We start from the raw sequence: 26739 nt of genomic DNA, 5'->3' as shown, positions 1-26739 counted from the left end.
AGTGAATTTATTTTACAGTCCTATGAAGTTTATATTTATCACCAATTGTAAGTTAGTTAAATTTACAATAAATAATGTGACTGTAACATTCGGGTAGCAGACATGCAGGTGTAAAAGGCGCTATTATACAGGCCTTTTTAAGTATCGCACATTTACTTTAATGTCGGGCAGTAATCTTAATTCGAATACAACTCTGATCGGGTTCATTTTGTAGCTCTACATAAATATGCGCACACAGCTCTGCGCGGCGGCAAACAAAAATGTCAAATTTTTAGAACTTTCAAAACAATTAATTAAAGATGAATTCTAGACCGTCAAGTCGTGGAGGTGGCGATTCAGGGACAGCGCAACTTCTTCTTCGGAAACTATGTTGTAAAGTAACAGGCTTGTCAGAGGGTAAGTAACTTGAGAATACCGTAACCTGGTCAGTTACCAATAGCTTAGCATGGTTTAGTTCTGGCTTCCAAAACTTTATAAGCCGCTTTTTAACATTTTTGTTTTTCATCTGATGCGGCATTAAAGTTTTTGATTAGACCCGTTACGAAACCTAACCAGAATAACATAAGTAGATTTATTCTTGTTTTTCACTTGCAAATACACTTGACCCAATCAATTCTTGTGCATTTTACGATAAAACAATTATTTTAATATCGTTCTATACCAATTAAAGTATCAGGCAAAGCCTATGAGCGGGGAAGTCGTTAAAAATTTATTTTCATTCTTTCCGTTTAAAAGGTGTCATTCGGTATTTCATGCATCGCTTCCGTTTTCACTCGGAACACTCGGCGATTATTATTAATCCGAAAAGTTGAGATTTGTTCCGTTATCGGAATACCACGCCTATTATCATTGAGTAGCATTGTAAATGGCGGCGCCCGACTAGAACTGACACTGAAAATTTCATTGATAGGTATAGAATTCTATGTATTTTTGAATTGTTTTTTTATTTGATTTTCTTTTAAATATACACGTGTAGTCTATAGCCGGGCAAGCCAAAGCCCGGACCCGCTTCGCAGGCCCAGTCTTTGACTTCCCCATATTAATACTGTCATTAAAATTGCCTATTTAACTGTAAAACATCAATTTACCCGACTAGTTGGCCATGACATTCAGGTGCCACGCGAGACCTCGTATGACGTCATTAGCGGGAACAGATTTGAATAGAGTCGTGTACTATATTTAGAACATTTTGTTGACATGATTTCGATATTTTTATTCAAGATAATGTTTTTATTTATTTTCATTAATTTTTTAGTACTTAAATATGATTTTATTGAATATAAAAGTCAGTAAATCACCCTTTTCAATATCTTTAAAAAAAGTAATTTATAAAAATATTGGAGGTACATGTGTTCATAAAGGTCAATCTCGTAATCACGTGGTCAAACATTTTGGCAATATGGCAGCCAAGTGCCGAAATTTTTACCTGTCGGAAACTATTAGGTAGTTTATGTTCGTAATAAGATTTTTATTTGTCCATCCTTGGCTTATCAACAGATTATATATAGTTTTATCAAGGTATGCTTCACTTTACTTCATGGCATGTTCGATGAATAAATACGAGCGTGTCAGATTCCAGGCACGATTATTGGTTGACTTTCCCTACGGGGTTATCTTCAGAGTTCACGTCATGTCATAGTATATAAACGGGTACGCTGAAGACCTTAAGCTAAGCATGGTTTAGTTAACCCAGGCCCCACCAAAATAAAAATTGGATAAGGCACCTCATCCATTTGTCAAGCGTCTTTCAATTTGAACTGGATCTCTCAATTTGAAAAACCTTATTCTGCCTTAAGTTTTTTTAGTGTAAAACACACAGGGGTCCCACACAATGTTGGGATGGTATATACTGCTTGATGGTGACCTTTAAATGAGATTTAAGTCATAACCTTATAATATGAAATTAGGTGCTACCTTAGGTCCTATCGTGCGGAAAGCTCTTATGATTTATGATTTAAGCATAACATGTTTAGTGTACATGTTAACCAGATCTATCATGCAATTCGTTAATAAGTAAATGCAGGTATTTTGTACTGTAAACAGAAACGAATAAATTGGTGTTGTTCAACCTATCATCGGAAGAGGGACCATTGTGCATGCATCCGCGTTTGGAAAATCCTGTCCGCCATTTTCTGTTAATCTCTAATCACATATGTTGTTTTTACATTATTTTTAATGTGCTAATTTATCAAAAAGGGTTTAAAAGAAACTTTTTACATTTATCATTGATACTATAGTTCTTATAAAATGAAATGAATGTTTATTTTCTGATTTTGTACATCATTCTTTCACCCGAAGTGTTATTAAGCATGCGTCTGCTAGCAATAGTCTGAATTATGTAGACGCTCATTAAAGGTGCTGTGATATCTTTATTTAGCTCAAAAGGATTTCAAAATGGCGGCGCTCAGTTACCCACAGCTCATTAGGTATAGGATATATATTTTTTTGAAATTTTCATTTACTTTTAATTTGATTTCATTTGAATTGATACGCGTCATACATGTTATCTAAGAGCACTACAACCCTTCGTGGGGCCTTCGACCCCATTCGGACTTTCCGCGTAAAAATATAGACAAGGAGCATTACTTACTAAGTAGAGAATTTTCGACCACCCACAAATTCATGCAAGATTTTCCTCTAATTAAATAAAAAATTTCCACAAACTATACTGCGTTGCATAGCTTATTCAATCCACAATGGATAAACACTAACTCTATTCTGATTCCCTTAACCCACTGTAAGATATTTATTCCAAACCGTTAACTTCTGTCACAAAATTGCTTAGTCAAACGAGATGTAGCAACACCAAATTCTACGGGTAAAAACATCAATTTTAAAAGTGGGAGGTACAAATAAACACATGCAAACAATAACACAACATAGTTTCTATTACCTACCTGTGCAAATAGTAGTGAAGCGCTCTACATTCGTCTGTTTCGAACAAATTCTTCAAATCTGTCTGAGGGCAGAAATCTGCTTCGGCCAAGACATTTTGGAAACTCTGGTCACATGAAAATGCCGGTGTATCGGGACCTTTCATTCCTTATTGCCTTGAGTGAGAACCAATGAAAGGTCTGTGTATATCTTCCAAAATTCATTAAATATATACATGTATTGATGTAATCTGTTGTAAAATTTCAGGTGATGTGCAACCATATTTGCAGCGAGCCTATACAGTGTTAGGGAGGTATACAAGTTTAACAGTGATTTATTTAACAAACTACAAACTGATAAACATTTAAGCAATAAATCTTTTTCTTTTCAAAATTTTTACCACTACCAAAACTAGTCAAATTTTACTGACACTCATCACTTGGCCTAAACTTTAAATGTCCGAGAACACTGATTTAAGTCAAGAATTTATGTGTGAGCATGAAACAATTTTGAAACAGTAAAATGTAGATGTAGAACAAAAAAAAAACTATAAAGATTATTCATTAATTTATTAAATAACATAAAACTAAGCATTAAGCCACTTTAAAATTCTGTATAGATTTCATTTTGATGTAAACAACCCTTGATTTAATGGGAAATTTCCTCATCATTTCAGTAACTGCAGTACACCAGCTGAAAGTGATGAATTCCAAGTCTCGGAAAGAATAAGACGAAGATGTAAGAATAAGGATTAATTACTTTTAGATTCAGCAAAGTAAACTTTATGGTGATACATGCTACAGGATTTTGTAAATCTCGGATATAAGAATTTATACCATTATTTCATCACATTCCCATATAAACAGATGCAAATGTAAAAGCTCTGGTTATTTGATGAAATAAGAGTTGTGAAAGTAATAAAGTTTGTTGAAGTAATAATCTTTTTATTATGGTGCTTCATCATACTTTATTGTAATATAAGTAAATATATATCTGTAAGGTAATTTTTTGGGGGGAAGGAAAGGCATTATTTTGCCAAAGCTTGACATTATATATTGGCAAGAATTTATATGAAAACAAAAATCGTTTCATGAGCACATTCAAATGCTGTCATCATCATCGTATTTTCAGTGGTACGTCGAGGCAGAGAGAAAGATGCGATCACATTTACAGAGCTACACAGGAAGTTACAATCTCAGGTTAGAACTACATTCAATTATAAAATCCCACATTCTGTTTTCAGTTATGTTCCATTTATTCATTCATTCATTCATTAATCTGAATCATCTAATGAAGTCATTTAGTGTAAATATTCAAATGCCCACTCCATCTGCAATTGATTATGAATTATCCTAAGAATATGTTTGTAAGGATATGATTTGTGTTTCCAGTTAGTTAATGGAGAGTTTTTAACTTATTATTAAAGTACAGAAATCATCATTGAACCTACACAGCTAGCGATCCTTAGATAACTAGTGATAACAACACTGCCATATCAAAATTTCAAAAAAGTTTCTGTGATAAAATTTCTAAATAATTGTTAAAGTAAGACTAGTTTATTATATAACGCACATAATTTAGTAAATATAGACTTCCTTTAGTTGACATAGAGTATTAAAATATTTTTGCATTTTCTGGGGTGTTTTTTATTTGCTTATAAAATTTTGTTGAAAACTGAAAAAATTTAAATAAAGTTTTTTCCAGTATTGGGTATTTTTTATTTTCGGGGTTTAGTAAAAAACAGAGGGGAAATTTTTTACTTGCTTCTTCATTAAGTGAGGTGAAAAAAAATTGCAAAAGTTTGGGGGAAAAGTAGTTTTTGTATGTTTTTTTTTTTTCTATTTAAATTCCCCTTTAAAAAAATTGAAAAAAACCCTGAACATATCCTTTGAAACCCCCAAGGGTTTTGTTTTTCTTTTTTCAAGGCAAAAGGTGTTTTTTAATGATAAAAAATTGGTTGAAATTGTAGGGAAAGCTCTTTTTTCCCACCTTAAATTTTGTTTTGTATTTGCCCTTTTAGATTTTAAAACAATTTGACTTTCGGGTCTTAGTGTCTGGGAGTGTTTTTTATTATATCGGGGCCCCCCTTTTGTCCCTAAATAATTTTTTACTACATTATCCTTTTGCCATTTTCTAAGCTCAATAATTTTGGCCATTTATGTGTGTTGTGGATGAAACCCTAGTTAAAATAAAAGTAAACTTACAGGATCGCCTTTTTTTATTATAGCCAGTTTACATGCTTTTAAAGATTTTTGGGTATAAATTTTCCCACATAGGGCTGGCGTCATTATTTGGGGAGGTTTCAATTTGCAAACTCCACACCGTTCAATAGGCAGCCCATAGTCGGCCATGAGTACCCAATCTGATTCGGCCAGTAGCATAAACACAGATGTCAAATAATCAAGCTAGTGTGGTTTCGGTTCCATAGTGGAGTAGAAGTACGACCCTACCCTGTCCAAATATTTTTACCCAAGGTTTTATTTACGTGTAAAAATTTCTTTTTTGTATGGACATTTCCTATAAACGCATTATTTGTTGTTGTGTAAGACATTAAAAAGAAGGTCCTTTTGAGTTGCTTCTTGTTTGCATATAAAAGAATCAGTTTATATTTATTTCAAAGAAGAACAGAGACTAGCTGAATCTTAAAATCATGGCCAGTAAATGCAAAAATGAATCTAGAAACAAGTTTGTGGTCATTAAAGTTACTCCCATCCAGATGGTGAAGTGAAAAAATGAATGAAATGAAATTTTAGTAAATACCTGTCTAATTAGGTTAAATGTGTTTTATTTTACAAGTACAACATTTGAGGCAGTAAATGGTGAAAGAGCACACAGACATGGACCAGTATCCCGATTAGTGGGGGCTATATCCAGAAATGATCCAGGTATATCAAGACAATAATCATTGTCACAAATATTCAATGTAGATTAATAAATAAATATAAAAGGACTCATTAAATAAGTAAACTAGTGTTAACTGTTGGTACTTTAAGTAACATGTGGCCATCATAGCACAAGTCAATGATTTTCAAGGTTAGTCTATCATGTTTATAAGTGATACTATGTAATAATATGGATTATTGTGATAAGATTTCCATGTTATCATTGTCAATTTTGATGTTGAAATACCCACACAAACTACTATATAAAATCTGTTTATGTCAAGAAAAAATTCTTCCTATTGAGCATGCAGATTAGAATTAACTAAAAAGACAGTTTTGTGTTAGAAAACCTCATTAAACGTTACTTGTATGCAGACTTACCATATTAACAGATGGTGATCAGTATCATCTGTTGAAATGCTGTTAAAATTGGTTGTCTTTTCAGTCTGCAGATTAAAATATCCCCCCTCCCCAGACCCTTGGCAAAATCAGTGGTTTTAGTAAGCACATCTGTTGCCTCATATAAAATAAAAACCCTGTGTATGAACTATTAATAGAAGTTTCACTGTAGAAAGTACATTTCATGATTATTGACAAAATGAATGAATTTTTATGTTGGTTTATTACAGGGTCAGATACAGCCCTGGTGCCAAGAAGTGGGCGTGGTCATTCTGCTGGGGTTATCAAGGTACAGGGAGAAAATAGTATGTATTAACTACCTGATATATTTAAGGTTTATAATGTTGCAATTATGAGAGCTCATCAGTAATGTCCACTTTTTTGCTGTAATACTTCAGGAACAAAATGCCTCAAAATTGTCATAGAACAGGTTAAGTATACATCATGAAATTTGTAAGTGCTTTCTTCTAAATGTATGCTTATTCAATATTAAAAATGGTTATTAACGCTATCAGTGGTCTTTTGAATGATTTTAATGCGAAATGATTAATCAACTAATATTTGTACTATGTGCATATTTCTTATTAGTAATTTCAGCAATTTATCAAGGATATTTATGCATCAGTGCCATTTCTCAGTTATCTATGAGAGTATCTTTAATTTAGTTCTGTTATAAACTTTGAATTTTAAACATATCTTGTGTATATTCAATGTAAGTTAATAAAAAAAATATTAAAAATTTCAGCTAGTTTTGAAATACCAGAATCTGAGCTTGTGAAAGATTTGGTGTATGTTTTCCAAGGTATAGAAGGAAAATGGATCAAGTTTGATGCTTCAAAAGATGCATACAAAGTTGATGGCCAGGTTGGTAAAGATTTATATTTCATGAGCTTGAATATTTCATTTAATTATTATGATATTATAGATATATCATTCATTGACAATATTTGTTTATTTGATAACCATGATATTTATGGAAGTACTTGACTATTTTTAGAGCAGTAAAGGAGGTATAATACATGTAATAATAATTGATTAAAACTAATTGCTCCTGACTGTTGTTAGTATGTCATTTTAAGAGGGCAAAGTCATAGATATGGGTGCTAGCCATTCATCTTGAAATGTTTAGTTGTACTAGATGTACAAAATGTTAATAGTGTGGACTTCTTTGTCTTCATTCTACGGTTAAGTTTAAAACATGCTTTATGATAATAAAGGTAAATTGTTGATAGCATGTGTGGAAAATGAAAGTTTTTCACAACTTTTAGGCTGGGATACCGAAAGCAATACGACAGCTTGTTAGTAAGCTGGCAGAATGTGGCTGGTTATTTAACAAAGTGAAGAATTATGTGGAAACAAGAAGTGCAGATAAAACTTTTGGACTTGTTGGACAGGTACGGTGATCTAATTTGACCAAATGTCTAAACTTGTACGAGGGTTGTCCAAAATATCCGTGCACTACAGTTATTATCGTGAGAGTTATTGGTAGAAAAACATGAATTATATATCACTTGGAAGAAAAATCTGTCTTAAATAAGAAAACAAAAGAAAAATCTGTGTAACCGGCGTGTCGTGGAAAAGAATCATCATACAGTAACCTTAGTAACGTAATACCGGCGCACGACAAAAAAGTGTTAGTTCATTGCTTTGATTGTATTAATTGTTGTTGCTTTGTGTTTAAAGTGGCATTTGCTTTTTATGTCATAACTTGTTTACTGTCAATAGAGGAATGGCTGATGCTAAGTATTTTGTAATTTTATTGTTCTTATGCAACCTACATGCAACATATTCCACCAGTATATGAATATATTGGACAACCCTGCACATGCGCCGGCATTACGGACTGACGTCTTTCTGATCGGTTGTCATCGTCTACCGACCCTCTCCCTACTACAGAGCGTTTGTGCCATTTATAAACCAGCCTTCGTGACACTAAACTGACCCCGCTTGCTTTTTATATGCCCGAAAGAATTTCGGACATATTATGTTATACCCCCTGGCGTCTGTCCGTCCGTCTGTCCGTCCGTCCGTTAGCAATTTGGTTTCCGGAGCATAACTTAAGTTCCATTTGGCCCACAATATTCAAACTTCATAGGATGATTATCCATATTGGGTAGAAGACCCCTATTGATTTTGGGGTCATAAGGTCAAAGGTCAAGGTCACTTTGACCTTAAAACTGAAAACAGTTTCCGGAGCATAACTTATGTTCCATTTGGTCTACAGTGTTCAAACTTCATAGGATGATTGTCCATATTGGGTAGAAGACCCCTATTGATTTTGGGGTCACAAGGTCAAGGTCACTATGACCTTAAAACTGAAAACAGTTTCCGGAGCATAACTTAAGTTCCATTTGGCCCACAGTGTTCAAACTTCATAGGATGATTGTTCATATTGGGTAGAAGACCCCTATTGATTTTGGGGTCACAAGGTCAAAGGTCACTATGACCTTAAAACTGAAAACAGTTTCCGGAGCATAACTTAAGTTCCATTTGGCCTACTGTGTTTAAACTTCATAGTATGATTGTCCATATTGGGTAGAAGACCCCTAATGATTTTGGGGTCACAAGGTCAAAGGTCAAGGTCACTTTTACCTTAGAATTGAAAACAGTTTCTGGGGCATAACTTAAAGTTCCATTTGGACCACAATATTGAAACCTCAAAGGAGGATTGTTATTTGAAGGAGGTAATACTTTTACTCCCATGTCTTACAAATGCTTCATCTTTACTAAAAAAAAAAAATCACTTTCGGGCATATAATGCTCCGCCTAGCGGTGCTCTTGTTAAGTTCTTTGTAGGTATCTGTTGGTGTTTTTCCAATAATTGCACAAAATTTAATGATCGTCCATATTTCAAGACGTTTAGCGACTGACATTTTCATGCTATGACAGTATTGACAACCACACGGAAATATTTGTTCACGGCTGTTACAATATGATAAATGACTTTATTTTTTCTACTGACTTCAGGAATACGTATGCACACTTTTCTATGAATTTTGACGTTTATATGTAGTATTTAAAGGATTATGTGATGCATTAGATTAATGAACTAACCCAAATTTTGCCGTGCGCCGGTATTACGTTACTAAGGTAACGGTATGGCGAATCTTTTTCAGGACACGTCGGTTACATGGCTTTTTCTTTTGATTTCTTATTTTAGACAGATTTCCCTTTCAAGTGATATATAATTCATGCCTTTTTATCAATAACTCTCAAGACAATAACTGTAGTGCACGAATTTTTTGGACAACCCTCGTATTAGGTAAAACATGGACATTCATCATTGGCTTGTGAAATTCTTGTATATTTCAGTCTATTTCACAGCTTTCTCTGTTTTAAGCTAGAGGTATTGAAGAATAAGGTGAGCTACTCACCAAGGCATCACCGACACACTTTGGTTCAGTTTTTGCTAACAAGTTTGGTATCTCCAAAACTAATGACGGGAATAGCTTGAAACTTTACACACTTATTTGAAAGCATAATAAGTAGGAGGTCACTTTCCAAGGCCAATTCTACTTATACAGGCTCTTGTTTTACATTCAAATACTGAGAAAAATTGATCATGCTTTCCTACCAACAGCTTTTGTTTAAAGATTTAATATGCTACATTTTGACATTGTTTATTGAAATTGAAAACCACATCAAAGTGTAGAAAATATACATGTAATAAAATGTACTTGCATCTCATCACTCTAGGTTCAAACCATACCAGCTTCTTCAGATTTATCATGTAAGAAAGCTTACAGAATGTCAGTGGTTCTACTCGAGTGCCTGTTTGTGCCTTGCATAATTCACAAAGGGGCACCTGAGGTATTCTTACACAAGTTACTTTAGTAAGCTGGAAAGTCGCCACTTGACCTATACTGTGCTAGTGCAACATAAAACCCATTCAAAAAAGAAGGAAAGAAATCTATCTAACAATTGAAAGCAAGCAAATATATTTTTAAACTTTTATTGCTTTAAGGTTTCAATTTAGAATATAATATTTCTATGAACATGACAAAGATTAGGTAAATGTGACAAAAGTAAAATCATCATCATCATCAATTTACTTCAATTTTCAGAGTTTTTGTGCTGCATTACAACAAGAGTTGACAGAATATTACAGACTCATAGCTGTATTAGAATCTCAGGTATGGTGATAATAGTTGTTATCTGAAACTCGGCAAATGTGGGTTTTTTCCAAGCTAATCCCCTGATAAAGAGAAATTTAAATTGTTATAACTTCATGGTACACTATCGTATACAATAGATTAGTCAACCTGTTGTGCATACTTTCGAAGTTTCAACTGTAATAGTTTGTTTGTACCCAAGTATGAACTGGGAAAATCCAAACTAATTTCAATTCCTGAGTAAGTCTGTGTGTTTTTGCGTTACGAACTTTTCAACATACAGCTTACTATTTCCGAATCATACAGCCTGATTTAATATATACTTTTAAAGCGCATTGTGATATATGTAAAATTAAGACGGTCAATTTTAATAAACAAAATATTTTGTTTGATAGATATCTATGATATATAATTATAATGTTTTACATTTGGTAAACCATGTATATGCAATTTAAGTATGGTATTTTGCTATATTAGTTACAAGAGGAGCTAGATCAGGGTATTGGAATGAGTAATGCTGGAGTGACATTAAGAAGACTTGTTGTGTGGACCTTTGATCCTTTAATACGACTGAAAAGTCTTGCTGCCATGGTAGATGTCTGTAAAGGTACTGGAAAATTGTTATTTATTGACTATCAAGTTATGTTTTGTGCCTCGTACATAGATATGGCTGACTCTAAATTAAGGGAACCATTAATCCATAGATGCTGACATTCTTTTAAGTTAAGAAGCTAGTTAGGAAAATTTACAGAATGTCAGTGAAGCTATCATAATACTTTTAATAAGGAAGAGGCCATCAGGGGTCAACCTATAAAAAATTAAAGCAGAAACTTCTCAATATGATCTGAACATGATTTGTCTGACTTAAAAATCCAAATGTAAAAAAACAGAATTGTTTGATAGAGCAAAATTGATAAATTCTTTTGTTTTATGAATAAGCTTGGCGGACATGTCCTGATGAGAGAGAATATCAAAATGTTAGCAATAGTGACCAATTACAATGTAATAATAAGACCTAGATTGTAATGTGACTTCCTTGTATACTAATGTTATCAGTTGGTCTTGTATTTGTAAGCCATTTTGCTAAATCTTAAACAACAGCTTGAAGTATTTTAGTCATCACAGCCATATGAATGCATTAGTCTCACTAACATAATGTTCTATGTTTCAGGGAAGAAGGGAGGCGCACTAGCATCAGCAATATATTCCTACATGCAGCATGGAGACCCCTTTGTTAAATCACTTATCAAGCATATACTCACCATGGTAGGATTTTTTATTGTTTATTTTAAAAAAAACAACAACAAAATGAGAGAAATAAAAGAAACTGATCAATTAAATGACCAAAGTAGAAAATTTAAGGCATAGATACAATGAATTAGTTTGGCATTATGGTCAAATCATTTCAAGTCCTGATTTAGTCTATTTGTCTACTTCAATTGATGTGTATATATATTTTAATCAGTTCTCTTGTGTATTTTATTCATTCAAGAGCTCCTGCACTTTTAGATTGTTATCTGAGATTTACATGAATATTGTGTTTATTCTTCTCAGGTGTCACAACCTATTTATGCTACACTGTTACGATGGATACATGATGGGGAGTTGGAGGACACTCATGATGAGGTACGAGTTATTATTCTTTGATTGACTGTTTTTTTTTGATAATTTCTTGTTGGGGCTTCAGTGAGTGAATGGTTTAGAATCACCCTTCAGCTGAATTACTACTGATGGTGCATATCCTGCCAGAGAAATTTTAATGTGAGAAAGCTATCAAGCTAGCAAGCATGTAAGGGATAATTGGTTCTACTCAAGTGTGCTATAGAAACCTACACAGTGTTGTTAATTAGAAAATATGAATCAAATACCTGTTCTCTTGTATAAAATGAAAGAAACCGCATTCTAACACTATCTGAAATGTTTCTATATCAACAAAGAAGGCCAGAAGCGTGCATTATTCTACAACAATGCACTCACCGTTCTTATTATCTCCCTGTATATTTTCACATTGAGGGTGCCATTTTGTTTGAAAAATCTGATAAATAAAAACAATTTTTTGTCGAATTTTGTTGTGAAAACTATCTAGAATGAAAGAAAACGGTCTAACTAAGAAAATGATCCAAACACCAATGTCTTTTATTCAGTCGTTAACGCTGTACAGACGTTTAAAGTATTGTTTACTTGACGTCACAATGTAGCGCCAAACAGCACGTGCAAAACAATCAAATCAAGTACACTATTTAAATGTCGCAAACGAGTTAAGTTTTACATTTATTTCACTTTTAATAATTTTTATTTCACTTGAAAAATTATAGAATGAAATAAAATAAACAAAGTTTTATCAACGTTTTCAAAATGTGTTATTCTCAAAATGTTTCTACACACGGGAGATTTAACGACAGTTTTTTTTCATACCACTGTAACAGCCTTTAAAGAACGTTTCTATTGGAAACTCTGAGGCGAAAACAAATTTAACCACCAAACATAAAGTCCAACATTATAATAATAATTATATTTTTTCTTGACGTGTTAGAATGGAAAAAGATATTAATTCTTTGTGGATTATTGTATAATAATGCACGTTTTTCGTTCAAATGCTTTGTAATTAATCACTCAGGCCTATCGGCCTTCGTGATTATATTACTACGCATTTGAACTCAAACCGTGCATTATTCTACAACAATGCACTCAGAATTGATATCTATTTCCTTAAACATCTTGTTTATAAAATACCAAATTTGTAATACAACAAGACATTTTAATGCTATCTGTATTGAAAGTTAGATGACATTTGAGTAGTTATCATTTCAACTGTACATAATGATCCGGTGCACCTAGAAAAAAGCCAAGTCAGTTTTCATATAGACATATGTAAGCAGTAAGTGAAAGCTAATATATGTACGTATGTTTCAGTTTTTTGTTGCGGCGGATCCTACAGTGAAGAATGACAAGTTATGGCATGATAAATACAGCTTGAGAAAATCTATGATACCTACATTTATTACAACAGATCAAGCTAGAAGGGTTAGTTATAATCTACGATTTTATTCTTTTTCGTTAATTTGGATAAATATTTTCAAAAACTTTGAACAATGTTACTCTTATGGAAATACATGTATTTCAGATGTATCCACTAACATTTGAGCCACACCATGACAAAACCAACATGGTGCGTTTGCGACCAGCATGGATCCAGACCAGCCTGCGCATTCGCATTGTCTGATCAGGATTCATGCTGTTCGCTTACCTACCCTATTACAAGTAGAGAAACTGATAGCGAACAGCATGGATCCTGATCAGACTGCGCGGATGCAGTCTGGATTCATGCTGGCCGCAAACGCATTAAGTTGGTTTTGTCATGACGCAGTTCATTTGTAAGCTTGTGTGATTTGACTGGCAAAATTTTTCCTCTAGGTTTTAACCTTTTATTTATTGCCGAATTTCTATAATCTTCAATAATCTATAAAGTGTTTGGAAGTAAATTAAGAGTGATGAATTGAAATGTTCTTATATGTTTTTCTTTTAGTTCTTATCCTATTAATGTTATGTCCTGAAGAAAGCTAAATTACTTAACATGAAGTGTTATCCCATACTAATGCCAATTTTGCATCTCCATAAAAATGGTTTAGCACGGCCGTGCATATTTTTTCATGTGATGTAATTAACATTATACAAACATAATGTAAAGATGTGTTAAATAAAAGCTTTACACTATAAGCATGTCAATGAAAAATGATTGCTTTAAACAGACTTTATTTTGGGTATGTAATAAATAGAATATAATATTTGTGTAGGTTCATTACTGGCTGGCATAATATAATTGTATTCAACTGGTTCAATAAATCTTGTATTGAACCTACACTCATTCAATATCCTCTGTGTATTTACAATTTCAGATATTACTGACAGGAAAGTCTATAAATTATCTCCGACAAGTGTGTCAAGACAGATCACCAACTAAAAGTCCCGAGTCAGGCGCTTTAATACTAGATATGAGTCAAGGTAGGCTTGTATTACAAATAAATGGAGGTGAAGGTTCATTGACAACCATTATTAACTGCTCAAAGTGATTGACCATTTGGAAGGCAGAGAAATGTTAAATAATACAGCAATAGTGAGGTTTAAGAGATTTGTCTGAAAATTTTATTTCACTTTGAAGCCAGAAAATTATTTATTGTGTTCAGATATTTGAAATTGGCAAAATATATGAATTTCAATAATATTTGTTTGTACATATTATATGGTTATTTGATACAAACAGACCATATACATTGCTGACGCACACAATGTTTATTCATCCAAACGCAAATTTATAATTGACATCATTTATGTTGCAGCTGAATGGATGTTCACCCAAGATCTGAGTAATAATTTCCTAGATATGATACATACAGTGTACAAGGAGACAAGTAAACATCTGCTTGATGTACTCCATGCTAAATACAAGTTCATGGACCATCTTAAGGTTTGTTTATCATATGTGCAGAGCTTGATTTTAATTTGTATAAAAATAATTCAGCATAATGGCTGTCCTTGGTCTGAAATTATAACCAATGTTCCTAAACTCAAACTCAGGTCCTGGGAAGTCAATTGATCAGAAACAGGCACAAAATGTGCATTGACTAATGAAAATCCTGAAATACAAGACAGATCTCTTACAAAAAAGTTTATAACCTCAAGGCCTTATTCAATTTTAGTAGTAGAGGGAATGTTTTGTATTAGATAAATTTATTTCTACACAATGATTTACTTCAGGTTTATATCTAAAAAGAAATCATGCCTGATTTGTTAGAAATACATAGATATTTTGTCAAAATAACGCAAATCAATAATTTTGAAATTCATGTGCTTTCTTTGCACATTTTCAGGCCATGAGAAGATACCTGCTTCTTGGACAAGGTGACTTCATACGCCATTTAATGGACCTTCTGGAGTAAGTATGATTTTTGGGGTTTCCTGGCCTGGCAGTTTAATTTGCTTTGAATTATTCTACCCTTACCTCTGTACAATCAAATCTCTCACTGCAATGTTTTATGAAAGGAAACTGGTCAACTGAATAACAGACAGCCATTGTTTTTACTTAGATGGTCAATACCGAAATGATAGAATCTTTAGTTTATATAAAGTATCAAATACATTAGTGGCGTGGCCGAGTGGTTAACGTGCCGGACTAGTAATCTAAGGATTGCTGACTTCATGGGTTAAAACCCCGTAGGCCAAGCCCTTGTTTTCATGAGCAAAAAACTTTACACTCATTGCTTAGTACTGGTTGGAATGGATTTGAGAGTGTTTCAATAAGCTTATAGCTTCGAACACAATCAAACTAAAATAAGTTGGTATAAACTAATAAACTAAATATATTAGAGATATATATTTCACAGAGGAAGTTTTATTGTTTTTGTACCCTAAATATATTTCTGGAAAAAAAGCACAGCTACAATACATTTAGACGACTTGGCAGACTTATTTTGATTTTAACATGATGAAACATGGAGATGTTGTTTCAAGGGTGATCTATTTAAGCCAGCAGCAGACAAAATTAATGACTTCTTCAGAATTTACTGATGGCTACTTACGCTAAACCATTCTAAATTTAGTGCTTTAGAAATATTGAAGAGTGATTAATGTTTGGAAATCTCAAATCTTGCCACATTACAATTGATTTAGAGCTGTGTTTGTTATTTCAGAGAAGATCTAGCTAAACCTGCCTCAAATCTTTACCTGCACAATCTAACTGGTATACTAGAAACTGCTATACGAGGAACTAATGCTCAATTTGATGACTCCGATATACTGAAACGATTAGATGTACGATTACTTGAGGTGAGAATTTTCTGTATTCAAAGTTTTATAAAGTAGAAATGACATTCTAAGTATATTTATAGAGTTAATGTTTTACTATATCTCTATATGTTGCATCTTTTCAGAATAAATGGTGTTTTATAAAGGGTCATTATTTGTGTTTTTTGTGGGAATGGAATATATTGCATTAAGAATTGTTACATGATGATAAATCTCTTTTAATTTGACATTGAAAAATAAAAAAAAAAATATGAAAAAAATGTAGTAGAAAAAAAATTAAAGTTACATCAGGACTGAAATATATCTTGTGATTGAAAAAGTTTCAGAGCTTTTCTATAAATAATCATATTATATCAGTAACAACAATGTTATTACAATCATTACAGGTGTCACCAGGTGATACTGGTTGGGACGTGTTCAGTCTGGACTACCATGTGGACGGACCCATCAGAACTGTAAGGATTTTCTAATAGTACTTAATTTATGATGAAAATTATCAAAGTTTATTTTAGTTATCTGAAACAATAGTAAAATCATTCTTTACCTAGATTCTATTGATGTTTGCAGTTACAAGAAAAAAAGAAAAAAACTTTTTATGGTCATTAATGTGCCATGGATTAAAAACATCAAATTCATGTCAGATAAAGTATTTTGCTGAAAGGGACATACATATTCGAGTTTTGAGAGCATATAGAAAAAATGGTTTTGTAAATTTGAAATTTCATTCACGAGACACAAGGCAAGCAAGAACAAAACATTTATAACTCATGCTATCCAGCTAACTTAACGTTGGTGGGTCTGCTCAGGTGCCCATTCATGCCTGCACGGAAGATCAAAAGAGGAAGTCGCCATATGACTTCTACTGTGTGGGTGGACTTAAAATCCAACAACAAACAAAAACAACAACATTTACAACTATTTTCAGGTGTTTACTCCAGACTGTATGATCATGTATTTGAGAGTTTTTAATTTTCTGTGGAGAGCAAAACGTATGGAGTATGTTCTGTCATTGATATGGAAAAATCAAATATTCAACGCCAAATTGTTACAAGTTATTCCAGGTATGTCTAATTGTGATTGTTGTAAGTGATAAACATTTTAGTTCTGAAATAAACTTTTATAGTTATATATTGTATGTAAAAGTTTCCATTTGAAGAAACATAGTTTTTAATAAGAGATTTTCATAAATACGTGATATAGCTAAGAATAAGTTCTTAAATTGCCTTCAAACCTTTTTCAGATTTTTAACATTTATGTTAAGATCATAGCCTTTGAACAGACCTTGATACAACCTTTAATCCTCATGTTTGGGTTTTGTGTATTTTTGCAATTTTTTAATCTCCTGTTGTATACCAGATTGTTGTCTGATTAATTTACAGAGTTGTCAGAAATATTACATCAGTGTCACATGTTAGGCAGTGAGATGGTCCATTTTATACAGCAGACTCAATATTACATCAGCTTTGAGGTATATTCTATAAATAGTAATACTATTACGTTAGCTTTGAAGTAAAATCTGTACTGATTAATGGTAGGAGTGCATTAACTTCTAGGTCGTAATTATAAATAGTAATGTTATTGTATCCGCTTTGAGTTATTATTAAGTCACTTGTCCACCACAACTATAGGTTTTACTCTCACCAGACACAATTTGGGAAATCTAACCACCTTAAACTAACTAGCTTGCTTTTGTGGCTTAGGGGTTGTCTTTAAGGGTTGAGGCATGCCACCATTTATCCCTGAGTGGTCATAAGAGAAGACGAAATGGGCTTGAATTTCTGAAATCTATGCATTTATATAAAGCTCCAGCAGGTGAGTTGGTTTGGACCCCTATTACTGCTTTAAGTTGGTTAGCCAAAATTATCTTTCTGTTTCGGTGCAATATGACTTAAGTTGTGCGCTGGAAAACCCCAAAAAATACCAAAGGCTAAGTTCCACTAAGATGCTGTTTGAAATGTTGATCCTAGTTGGGCACCTTGTGGCTTCCTTCATCAGTAAAGCTGAAAATTTGTCAAATGACCAGACAGTCATTTTGAGCTACTCTTTTTTGACATATTTTGTTAATGTACCCTATTTCTGTTACTTGAACTGCCTATAGATAAAATAAAATGAAAACATACTTTCAATAACAGGTTCTGGAATGTTCCTGGCACGAGTTACTCAGTAAAGTGCGTGAAGCAGAAGATTTAGACTGTGTCATTGCAGCACATGAGACTTTCCTGGATACAATCATTACAAGATGTCTCCTAGATGAACAGTCAAGGGTATGAACAGGTTTTAATGTGTTAACCAGTCAACAACTAAGTTTATAAAAAGTAGAAATTTCAAACCAGTCTGGAAATTTAATGCAATCATTGGTCCAAATTGCTTTATTGCTAATATTCGACCAATCAGATTCATGAATTTAAAACAGGTCTACCATATTAAAAATAATTGTTAGTTGCAAGATCATGCCATAAATTAAGTAATATGAAGTAATTGGGATGAAATCATAGCTTCATTGTTCCTCCAAGGAGGAAAGCAATGAAAACTATTAAGATTTTATCCTTTTATCCATTTATTCAAATCTTCTGAAACTAATCAGAAAAATTACTTGGGTCATTTGGATATTTAAAATGAATGGAATGGTGTCTTTTGTTAACTAATGGTAATTATAGTATCTATATTAGGTACAGATTTATAAGATTTGTGTTTTACCTACTGTATATTAATGTATATATGTATGTATATTCTACCTGCATTTCTATTCCTTTGTTTTGTGTACTATGGGTATGATACCGTGTTATTTGAATATTATATACATATCATGTGTTTAATAATCTCACCGTGACATGGATGTGTGTTATCGGCTTGGCAAATGATTTTATTTCTCACCAAATTATTTTAGAGAAGATTTGTCCTATTATTCTTTTTTTTTTTCTTTTCTATCTTTGTCTTTGACAAAATATTTTGGCATTTTTTGATAGTCCTGCTATTCATATAATTAAATTGATGATTCTTGACAGTGTTGGTTTGCTTACTAAACAAATTAGATTTAAAAGAAACATGAAAAATATTTGCGCACAAGTTGTTGATACAGACCAACATCAAATAGTTTAAAAATATTTACAGAAAATTTCTGTCCTGTTTTGTAAAAATATTCCTGTTTTGTGTTGTTAAAAAAGTCCTGTCCTGTCATGTCATAAAAATCCTCAGTGGAGTCGCTGGTATATTATAGCTTATCAGTGGAAGGGGAGATCACTGTGTTTCATTAATATATTGTAGAGGAAGGAAGGTCACTCAAATAAATGTCTGAAGGATATTCACATTTTCTTCAAATTCACTCAAGTTCCCATAATGAAAAATGCTTATATTCACTCAAGTTCCCATAATGAAAAATGCTTATGGCAGGAGTGTGCTTAACAATTTACTGGTAATAAAGCATAATTGAATTTATCTTTAAGAAAAAATGAATTTGTTTATATGTATAATGAAGATAAAACTTGTTGTAGGGAATGGGCCCTGTAAGTCTATTTGAAAAATTTACACATTTTATCACTTGTTTTATTTGTTTATGTGTTCCTCCACAGTTATACTTATAAAAGGAAATATGATACCTCACTAAGATTTGGTTGAAATATATCTTTTTAACTTGTTAAAATTTAATTGTGTGCACAAAATTGATTTTACAGTTTTCAGTGTAATTTGTGGGCCAAAGCTTGTTTGATATTGATTCTGGCTTGTAGAATTTTTATGTCCTAGCCAGATTTGTTTTCATCATTAGAATATGTTGGTTTAATATCCAATCATGAAGATTCTACAAACAATAGTAAAAATCAGCTTAATCAGTTGAATATTTTCAAAAAACAAAATATACAATCACTACTTTTGCTGTTTTAATAATGAATATATTAATAATGAATATATTTGGCAGATATAAAACTTTTTTATACAAGGCACAAGGAAGGGGGCAGAGGGATTATGCAAATAATTTCATATTGAATATTTCATATTCCAAGATTTCTTATCTAACATCAGATTGCAGTGATTTTACACATTTTTTGCTATTTTTTATTAACTTGTAAATAATTTTGATAAAGCACAGTACTTACTGTATTAACATTGGTTTGTTTATTTAATATTTAATCATAGATTGTTCATTTGACATTGTTGACTAACTTTAAAATAATTTCAAACACGCACCATAGTTACTGAATTAGTACAGCTTGGTTTATTCAATATTTAATCATAGATGATTTAATAACATAGTATAACTTTTGTAACTTAGTTGATTTCATTTTTGTTATAGAATAGTCTTTTAACTATATCAATAGTATAGTACATGTATATTGATATCTAGAGATCATTACCTTTGTTGAGCGAAAAAACAACGAATTCTTGATAAAATGGTAGGGAAAATTCTTTTGAAAGTATGGCATCAATATTCTTGCTGAGGTATTTTAAATGTTTTCACTTCTTAAGCTTCTAATATATTAACCAGTTTTTGCTACACTGCACCCATATTATTGTTTGATTTTTGAACAGATATTTTCTGACTGTAGTTATTTACACAATTTTACATCTGATCTCTAGGTATCAATACTCTTATGGAAGATGGGGAAGAACTTTTAATTTACATATTGTCACTTAATTCTGACTGTTTTCCTTATTGACTTGCATTGTTGTCTGTGACACCAGTTTATGAATCAGTCTGTACATCATGTCAATCTGATTAGGCTGTTCTGAAAACCTTTATCAATTCTATTTTTTAAAGGGAAATTTTGACACATTTTGCGAACAATTTTTTACCTAATTTTTGGGAACTTCCAAAAAAAGTCAGGCTCTTTTTCCCCCAAAATGGAAACAAAAAAAAAAATTTGGCCAGAAAAACATTTCAAAAAGATGCCAAAAACAACGAACAAGTAAAGGAAATTTTAAAAGAAAATTCTTTTTAGAAAAAATTTATACTGAAGAAAGTGGTGCTTCAGCTATTAGGAACCCAAACTTAAACCACTTTCTGTGAATTTACTTAATTTAGTGGGCATAAAATTTTGTGGTTTTGTCACAAAGAACATTTTCATGGATTCTTAAATTCATGGACTATTTATCATGTAAATAATGTGATACAAAATAATCTTACAGCGGACGAAATGAAATAAGTTGGATCTTAAATTCAGGGATTGACCTATCCTTTAAAACCACGAAAATAAGTGCCCCACAAATAATACTGATTTTGCAGTAACAGTTTCGGAGCTTTAAGAGTTTAATTTTTGAAAGACAAAAGTTATTTAATGAGCTGGAGGTCAGTGGTTCTGCTTGATTATGACCTTTACAAAGTTTATATTGTTGATATGACCTGAAACATAACTCAAGAAAATTACTGGTTAAGTGCAACTTAACCACAATAAATTAACTTGTTACAGTGATACATTTTGATTGTCATTTAAATTATCACTTATTGGACTTCTGTGAAATTTATTTGGTAATAAATTTCTTGTACTTGTAATTTAGGGGGATTGGGGATTGACAGAAGAAATGGAAGAAGAAGAAAGAAAGAGAAGAGTTGAATTTCCAAAAAATCTGGAAAACCCCCAACCACAAAGCAAAAAGTTCCCCTGTCTTGCCCCAATCAAAACCGGGAAAAATCCCAAATTTTAAAAATTGTAAATTAGATTTTTTTCTATTTTTTAAACTTAATTATATTTAAAAAGAAAAAGGAAAAAAAATTTTTGAATTAGCAGTTCTTTTTATTTTTAAAATTTCTATTTTTGGGGAGGTTAGCCCAATGCAGGTCCATTTGCAAGTAAAAATTTTCCAAAAAAGGGCAAGGCAAGCTAGGGTTTCTTTCACACTGCTTTTTCTTTTTAAGGGAGATCTATCTACCTAAAAAAGTTTCTTTTTGAAAACTTTTTTAAATGGTTTAGAGTTAGGGTCCGGGACAAAGTTCAAAGTGTAAAAATGAACAAAGGGCAATAACTCCAAAATTAGGCAATCCAGAGTTATAGTTCTTTTGCACTGCTCTCTTACCCAATTTGATCTATCTACCTACAAAGTTTCCATATTAAATTTCCTATCCTCAAAACGTCAATGAGCTTAAGTTCTGCACATGTATGTACTGATTTTGTTTCAAATTTGTCATATTTTTTTCCAAAAATTATACATGTCTTGAAAGCCAGGAACCATTTTATGTTACAGGATATGGTACAACAATTCTTGCTGATGGTAACCAGCCACCAGGATGTTAGTTTACGGTTCCTAAGTTTCCGTCTAGACTTTAATGAACATTATAAAGGCCGGGAACCAAAGCTGCACAGTCCATTGACTTACAGACCAGGGAAGAAAGTGACTTAGCTCTTTGAACAAATTTCTGTTCTATTTGAGACATGTATATTTTGTTAATCAAATGACTGCTGATGGTTTAAATGTTTAAATCTGCAGCCAGGGAATTAGTATGGTAGCTAAGTGTGATTCAAATGATCATAGATGTGAAATGAGAAACACCGTTTTTGTGTCGCCTCTACGGAGTAGTGGCGACATATAGGGATCACTTCTCCGTCGTCTGTCTGTCCGTCTGTCTGTCTGTCTGTCCGTCCGTCTGTCCGTCCGTCCGTCCGTCACAAAACTTGTCCGGACTACTCCTCATAAACTACTGGTGCAATTTCATCCAAACTTTACAGGAATGATCAGTACCAAGTCTAGTTGTGCATATTGTCAGGATTTTCCGGTTCAATGATTTTTGTCAGAGTTATGGTCCTTTAATAATTTTTAATTTTAAAGTTTGTCCGGACTACTTCTCTTATACCACTAATGCAATTTCAATGAAACTTTACAGGATTGATCTGTAGCTCAAGTCCTTGTGCATATTGCACGGGTTTTCCGGTTGAATGATTTTTGGCCGAGTTATGGCCCTTTGATAAAAAGGTTTCTTTTTCTGTGTGTTGCCAGATACACAAAAGCTTGTCCGGACTACTCCTCATAAACTACTGGTGCAATTTCATCCAAACTTTACAGGAATGATCAGTACCAAGTCTAGTTGTGCATATTGTCAGCATTTTCCGGTTCAATGATTTTTGTTTGAGTTATGGCCCTTTAAAAAATTTTATTTTTAAAGTTTGTCCAGACTACTTCTCTTATACCACTTATGCAATTTCAATGAAACTTTACAGGATTGATCTGTAGCTCAAGTCCTTGCGCATATTGCACGGGTTTTCCGGTTGAATGATTTTTGGCCAAGTTATGGCCCTTTGATAAAAAGGTGTTTTTTTCTGTGTGTTGCCAGATACGCAAAAGCTTGTCCGGACTACTCCTCATAAACTACTGGTGCAATTTTATCCAAATTTTACAGGAATGATCAGTACAAAGTGGTTAGTCTAGTTGTGCACTGTCCGTCTGTCTGTCTGTCTGTCTGTCACAAAATTTGTCCCAACATGAAATTGGCCATCATGAGGCGACACATGTGATTACTGATCGCTCTTGTATTGTGTTGAAAGTTAAAAAGTGTCAAAGTTGGAAATATTGTGAGTCTTTTCAGCAGACATATATTTCAACAATCGGAATAGAATGTAACTAAATGGTTTTGTCATTAATTGTATCAAAGAGATCATCTCTGGCAGTGAGCTTTATATGTCAAACAAAAGTATATCAGTTAGTTTAGCCATATGTACATATTTATTAAGAGTTTAGTTTAAGTAAAAAATAAAATGACAGAAAATTGCAAGATTCTCACTATCACTTGATATTTTTAAGCCTAAAATCACCTTTTGATCTGTAATTTCAAAGTGATGTCACAAATTAACTTTACTTACTGCTTGTGATTGTGAAGTTATAAATTGAACATATGTGATGTAAAGAAATGCTTAATGGTTATATTACATGGAAGAACAAGTGATGTCATGAATAGAAATTACATTTTAAGCGTTATTTATTCAGATGTGTACAAGATTTATTGTGTTGTAATAGGTGAACAAATGTGGCATGGTCAAAGAAGAAAATGTGATTCTCATTTTGATCATAACACTAAATGTTTTGGATAACATTCAAAACCATGATGGAAAAAAGTGCTTTTTACTTATGTGATTTATTATAGTTATTTTATGTCTCAAATTTTCCTGTCATATTGAAGCATGGGACCAATGAAATTAACAACATTCCAGTTTTATTGAACTGGATATAATATTTGTATTATGTATGACATTTGTTTTAGAGCTATATGCTTGTCAAGATTGTATAATAACTTATTTTTGTTAGGTAGTGAATGCTGTTGTATCGGCAATTATAAATGATAGATATTTTAAAACTGTTTAAATTATCATACATAGAAATGCCACTAATGATCAAAGCCCCGTAACATTTCCATTTCTGTTGTGTATATTTTTTTCAAAAATTATGTGTTTACATTTATAGATTAGCAATTGATTGATTTAATGTCATTTTGATTTATAAATCTATCTAGTAAAATATTGATATATTGACTACTGTTACAGTTCGCTCTTGCCATGTTAACATTATTATGATTGGTTAATGATAATAGAAATAATCCAGTTCTATTGGCTGTACTGGCATGCGAGCAGTTTCCGTACAGAAGCAGTACCCGTATTTTTCATTTAAACGCTTGATTTTTACTTGCATTCTTCAAAAATTCATTTCAAATCAAGCAGATACATAAACGAGACAAAATCTAAGTGTCATTTCGGCAGTACGTATAAAAAGTCTCATTTTAAATCACTTTCACCTGTGCGTCGTCAAAACGTGACCTTGTTTTCTCTGGGGGATTCCGTCCTTGCGCGCATGCGCGAAAATACTTACACGTGAGGCTTGTTAAAGGGTTTACCACTAATACCACCTGTTTACAAATAGGTAGGCAATGTGATGAAAACTTGTTTAATTATCAGAATTTTGACCAATATTACTATATAAAATAATTTTATGGCTTTGATGCGTAAAATATCATGCATACAAGCATGCTATTGCATGAGAATGTGTTGGGGTAACGGTACCGGGTAATAGATACCCGCGTTTAGTCTACGCTCTATTTCCTGAATTACATCTATTTATCTCTTTAGATAATGGTCTGTTCAACAATTGTAAATGAAAAATAGGTCCGATATAATAAAATTGTATAATTATAATGGTTAGATTTTATGTACGGGAACTACTTCTCTTCATACAAAATAATGGATTAATTTCGGTACCCCATATAAGGCCTCATAAGTAAGGGTTATTCTATGTTTAGAACATGATGGAATTTCCATGATTTGTGTGACGAGCCGAATATTGATGTGTAACATTCAAAATTTTTGGTGAATGAGCGTAATAAAAAATAATGTTTAAGTAACTATGATTTTTGTACGGGAACTGCTCGCATGCCAGTAATGACTTGCCTGTGTCACCAGTATAGTCTATAGATCTATTACAAGCCTGCCATACAGTCTGACCAGGCTCTGTATTGTCTGCTGCTGAATTATGTTGATACTGATACCCCTAAAACACACAATGGACAGGTCTAATCTCAAAGTCAGACTAGTCCATTATACTTATTTGCTGGGTTAGAGTTAAAAAATCTCACGTTTAATAATTGTATTTCAAATAAATGTATATTGAAATCTCGAGTCTTCAAAAACTCCCACTTTGTCATTAATTGTTTATTTATTTGTACAGAACAACTTTCCTTGTTTTGCGATAAACTTTTGTTTTGTCTTGTTAAATTTAAATGTTACATCCCCTTTATGTTGTTGGTCAGAAGCATTTTCAAGGTTTGTATAATAATAAGTTTCAATAATTTTAGACACTGTCATTCAGGTTAAAGGGTCAATATTGATGTGTTTATTACGGATTACACAACGTAACTACTTTTATTATATACCTGTCCATATTTTTCTACATTTAATACATGTAACACATGCACTAGTACAACCTAACAGAAAAAAAAGCTACATTACACTAAAGTGCAATCTGCAATGCCACTGCTGGCATTATACCATTAATATTAATGGCTGAATATTTAGTTGAATTGGACAAGGTATATTATAAAATTATAGGAGTTTCTTGATCAGTTACATTGTACTTGTATATGGTCTTGTGGATTTTACTAGTAATGGATTACTTTAGCATTATGGGAGGCTGTCCTAATAAAATCTGCCCGACAAAAACAAATGAAGATACATCTGTAAAAACCCTGCTACATCAAATTAAACTTTAAAGCTGCAGACTTGTATTTGTAGAATAAGTAGAAAACATTCATTTACTGTTTAGGACTTGTTATTCACTGTTAAGTATTTATTAATTTTGAAATTTTGTATCTGTTTAGTATTTTGTTAATTCTATTTCCAAGAGCACTGGTGTATCAAACAAATTACTACAATAAGTCAGACGGGAAAAAGTTTTTCTCAACAATTGAAAAATGCATTGAAGAAACTTTTTATTATGATAATTTTCACATAATTTGTTCTATTATCTTGTAACATGAGTTTAAAATGTCTACATTTAAATTATTTTTCAGACTTCATTATACAAGGCATAGAAGTCTCAGTGGTGGTCACTCTTATAGAATGATTATACATGTATTTTTTTTTTTTTTTTAAATGTTTATCTTCCTAGATCTGATATAACACATGTATAAAATCTAACTCGTTATCACCTAACTTGTTATCCCACCGTCCTGCCAGCATTGAATAAATTTTATTTAAGAGTGA

At 32.5% G+C, this 26739-nt stretch overlaps 1 protein-coding gene across 1 annotated transcript; it reads left to right on the top strand.

Annotated features, from left to right (window-relative positions):
- Nucleotides 1-215: 215 nt before the first annotated feature.
- LOC132715009 (gamma-tubulin complex component 3 homolog) lies at nt 216-26739 on the top strand. Its single transcript, XM_060697980.1, has 23 exons — nt 216-396; nt 3142-3187; nt 3551-3612; nt 4006-4144; nt 5647-5759; nt 6386-6460; nt 6901-7019; nt 7424-7549; nt 10220-10288; nt 10745-10874; nt 11439-11533; nt 11822-11893; nt 13181-13291; nt 14164-14269; nt 14605-14732; nt 15136-15200; nt 15955-16090; nt 16456-16524; nt 16995-17130; nt 17449-17537; nt 18202-18333; nt 19561-19641; nt 22244-26739. The coding sequence occupies exons 1-23, from the start codon at nt 300-302 to the stop codon at nt 22397-22399; spliced, it is 2352 nt and encodes a 783-aa protein (XP_060553963.1). The 5' UTR covers nt 216-299; the 3' UTR covers nt 22400-26739.

The sequence above is a fragment of the Ruditapes philippinarum genome, unplaced genomic scaffold (assembly GCF_026571515.1).
Source record: "Ruditapes philippinarum isolate M1 unplaced genomic scaffold, ASM2657151v2 ctg173_1_1_1_1, whole genome shotgun sequence".
Classification (NCBI taxonomy): Eukaryota; Metazoa; Mollusca; class Bivalvia; order Venerida; family Veneridae; genus Ruditapes; species Ruditapes philippinarum.
The sequence above is the reverse complement of the archived record's forward strand: the minus strand, read 5'-3'. Positions and strand labels throughout refer to the sequence as shown.

Bases quoted from the DNA above. Each gene is read 5' to 3' on its own strand.
- LOC132715009 (XM_060697980.1), top strand. From the start codon at position 300: ATGAATTCTAGACCGTCAAGTCGTGGAGGTGGCGATTCAGGGACAGCG. The intron at 4,145-5,646 runs TCATTAATCTGA...CTGTCTAATTAG, and splicing joins CCATTTATTCATTCATTCAT to GTTAAATGTGTTTTATTTTA. The intron at 15,201-15,954 runs GTAAGTATGATT...TTGTTATTTCAG, and splicing joins CATTTAATGGACCTTCTGGA to AGAAGATCTAGCTAAACCTG.